The sequence below is a fragment of the Eimeria mitis genome, genomic scaffold (genome assembly GCF_000499745.2).
Source record: "Eimeria mitis Houghton genomic scaffold, Emh_scaff8923, whole genome shotgun sequence".
Classification (NCBI taxonomy): Eukaryota; Apicomplexa; class Conoidasida; order Eucoccidiorida; family Eimeriidae; genus Eimeria; species Eimeria mitis.
Genome location: NW_013576568.1, coordinates 166 through 1,344, shown reverse-complemented (window position 1 = coordinate 1,344; position 1,179 = coordinate 166). Strand labels below are relative to the sequence as shown.

The window sequence follows — 1,179 nt, the reverse complement described above, 5'->3', positions numbered from 1 at the left end:
CTCCTTGCTGCAACGCAAAACCAAGACATGAGGAAGCAGGCAGTCGAATTGCAGAAGCAGAAGTTGTGCTGTATCCAGCCCTCTCCCTGATTTAGCCCCCTCACTCAACCCTTACTCGAAGGGAGCCTTGTTCTCCTCAGCTGCAGGATCCATCTGACAAAAAAGATATGTGATACTTGTCCCTGTTCGAGCCTCATCTGTTTTAGTGCATGTTCCTACGGCGCAGCCAACTTTGGTGCTCTTAGACGAAAGAAGGCGTGCGAGGTTGGCGCCGTTGGGTTTCTCCCAGAACTTCTGCCACTCCCCATCATTTTCAGGGTACGACGGCAGCTCACTGAGAGAACAGCAGCAGTCGACATAACAATACCATGCAGAATTAGCATTTAAGTCAACTGGATCAGTGATGATGAAGAGCAAGCGGGTCTGTGCCGGGAACGAGGTGTATGAGAGTATGGCGGCTATGATTATGGAGAACTGTTCGTCACATTACCTTCTCTTCTCCGCACGACATTTCTGTGCCGTAGTCTTTTGCCGTCTTTGATTTTGTATGCATTATTCTAATGTCTTGTGGAATTACACTACCTACTTGCTTGTGCGTTGGTGTTGTGCTGCGGGCAGTAAAGATGCACTTACTCAAGTCCAGCTTTAAGGGCTTTCTCCACAGCTTGGCGATATTCCTGGTCTCCAGCGTCTGTGAGCTGTGCCAAAAATTTCGTCTTTTTCTGAAAATTCAAACAGAAGTGGAAAATGTCAAATACATTTTCGTGCTTATGCAGAGGTCCATAAACGTCTAAATGCGTATTTATGCTCGCCAATCGAACATTTAAACGGTGGCTTTACTCACGAATTCCGCGATAGATCCTTCACACGTTCCGGCTGACGGTTCAGTTGGCAACTGTGTGAATGCAGTCTTTAGATCTCCAGCCAGTTCGCTGTTCTCCGTCAATACGCCAATCCGTACAGACATCTGACCAACGCGGGCCAAGTTCACGGAGGTGTATGCATCTGCAAGCAACAGAAGCTTGCCTGGAATCAGAAGAATGGATATGCGCCCATTCCCTGGCAGGTTTATAGTGTCTACGCAACGCAGTTTACCTATTTTTTGAAGGAACAGAAAGAAATACTGAAAACAAAGAGATAAACGTGTGTCTGCTTACCTTTGGCTGCCTCCTGAGCTTG

The 1,179-nt window shown here is 47.3% G+C and overlaps 1 protein-coding gene across 1 annotated transcript; it reads right to left on the bottom strand.

Moving 5' to 3' along the window:
* Positions 1 to 111: 111 nt before the first annotated feature.
* EMH_0096150 (SAG family member) lies at positions 112 to 967 on the bottom strand (the record flags this gene model as incomplete). Its single annotated transcript, XM_013502349.1, has 3 exons — positions 112 to 334; positions 634 to 722; positions 845 to 967. The coding sequence occupies 3 exons, from the start codon at positions 965 to 967 to the stop codon at positions 112 to 114; spliced, it is 435 nt and encodes a 144-aa protein (XP_013357803.1).
* Positions 968 to 1,179: the final 212 nt, after the last annotated feature.